We start from the raw sequence: 1,684 nt of genomic DNA on the forward strand, positions 1-1,684 counted from the left end.
TTTATATTTGTCTGCTGTTGCTTTATGTTTGCTTTTTAAATGCATTTTCTGCACTGTTTTTCTTGCTTTTAGCTTTTGTTTTTAATGATCTATTGTTCCTTTAATGTTTTATCTTAACGTATTTCTCTTGTAAAGCACATTGAATTGCCTTGTGTATGAATGGTGCTATATAAATAAAATTGCCTTGCCTTGCCTTAGAGCACAGAAACATGAAGCGCGTAGCAACGCAACAACAGCGAGCAAGAATCTTCATTCTCATTAAAAACAATTACAAAAAGCCGCTTCAGCTGCTAAAACACTTCCTGTGCAATCAGGGCCTAAATCTGCACACACTGTGATGCTAATCTTTCTTCTGTTCTTATTTTACTGTTGCTCAGAGGGATCTTTATTTCTTTCAGATGTCAGTCTGGTTGAATCACTGCACAGCGTTTTGTTCTCCATCCATTTGGACTCTTTACAACCTAAAACCAATCAAAGACTGGACAGACATATAAAAGAGTCCTCACACACACCTGACTGGACCCAGTCACAGTTTGTGGCAGCAGATTAAAGTTAAGGTAAAGTCCCACTGATTGTCACACACCTGAGTGAAATTTGTTCTCCGCATTTGACCCATCCCCTGAGGGAGCGGTGAGCAGCAACAGTGCCGTGCTCGGGCATCATGTGGTGATCTAACCCCCCAATTCCAACCCCTGATGCTGAGTGCCAAGCAGGGAGGCAATGGGTCCCATTTTTATAGTCTTTGGTATGACCCAGCCGGGGATCGAACCCATGACCTCCCAGTCTCAGGGCAGACACTCTACCGCTAGGGTAGAAATTACAGACTTTAAACAGCAGTGTACATACTTATACCCGGCTTTAGTCACATACTGTTGTCTACTTCTGTGTGTGGCTCGCCGAGGCTCATGGGAACTCTGTAACCGCTGGGATCTTCTGATTGGAGCAGCTCCACAAGCTCGTCTCTGGAGAGGTCTGGTGGCAGCGGGACAGAGTTGGACTGGCAGATGTTGACGAAAACTTTCTGCTTGTCTGGCTCTGAGAGCGTCTTCACACACATGCCTGAGACGGAGGGAAGGAGACAGGGTGTGACGGGACAGAAAGACAAAAAAATGCAATAAATCAAATCCATGAACAAGCTGTGGCACTGTGAGGATTTAATATGACTTGTATCATGGAGCTACTCACCAGGCTGTGGCCGTATAACTTTGGAGTCTGGATTTTCAGTCTGTATCTGTCCCATTGTCTAAACAGATAACCAGCAGTCTTTAAGTTCACAGAGGTTTGCAGCCCAAACAGGAAGTTTTACACATATTAAACTACATCAGAAGAAACATGCGTGAGTGTCACACAGTTTATATAAAGCAGGAAGCGTTTATAAAGTGGAAAAGGAAAGACAAAGTGACACACACAAAAAGGAATAAACATTAATGTGCTGAGGATTTGGCCGGTTGAGCCACAGTAAGGTCATCTACAGTTGTGTGAAAAAGTGTTTGCCCCCTTCCTGATTTCTTACTTTTTTGCATGTTTTCCACACTTAAATGTTTCAGATCATCAAACAAATTTAAACATTAGTCAAAGATAACACAAGTAAACACAAAATGCAGTTTTTAAATGAAGGGTTTTATTAATGAGGAAGAAAAAAATCCAAAGCTACATGGCCCTGTGTGAAAAAGTGTTTGCCCCC

General features: G+C 42.4%; 1 protein-coding gene across 2 annotated transcripts in view; it reads right to left on the bottom strand.

Annotated features, from left to right (window-relative positions):
• pih1d1 (PIH1 domain containing 1) overlaps positions 1 to 1,684 on the bottom strand; it is a 15,472-nt gene that overhangs the window by 8,130 nt on the left and 5,658 nt on the right. For both annotated transcript variants that reach the window (XM_050069384.1, XM_050069382.1), the window contains exons 3-4: positions 1,186 to 1,243; positions 871 to 1,059 (exon numbers count right to left, since the gene is read on the bottom strand). In XM_050069384.1, coding sequence (XP_049925341.1) covers positions 871 to 1,059; positions 1,186 to 1,243 — 247 coding nt within the window. The remainder of the gene's footprint in view (positions 1 to 870; positions 1,060 to 1,185; positions 1,244 to 1,684) is intronic.

The sequence above is a fragment of the Epinephelus moara genome, chromosome 18 (assembly GCF_006386435.1).
Source record: "Epinephelus moara isolate mb chromosome 18, YSFRI_EMoa_1.0, whole genome shotgun sequence".
NCBI lineage: Eukaryota > Metazoa > Chordata > Actinopteri > Perciformes > Serranidae > Epinephelus > Epinephelus moara.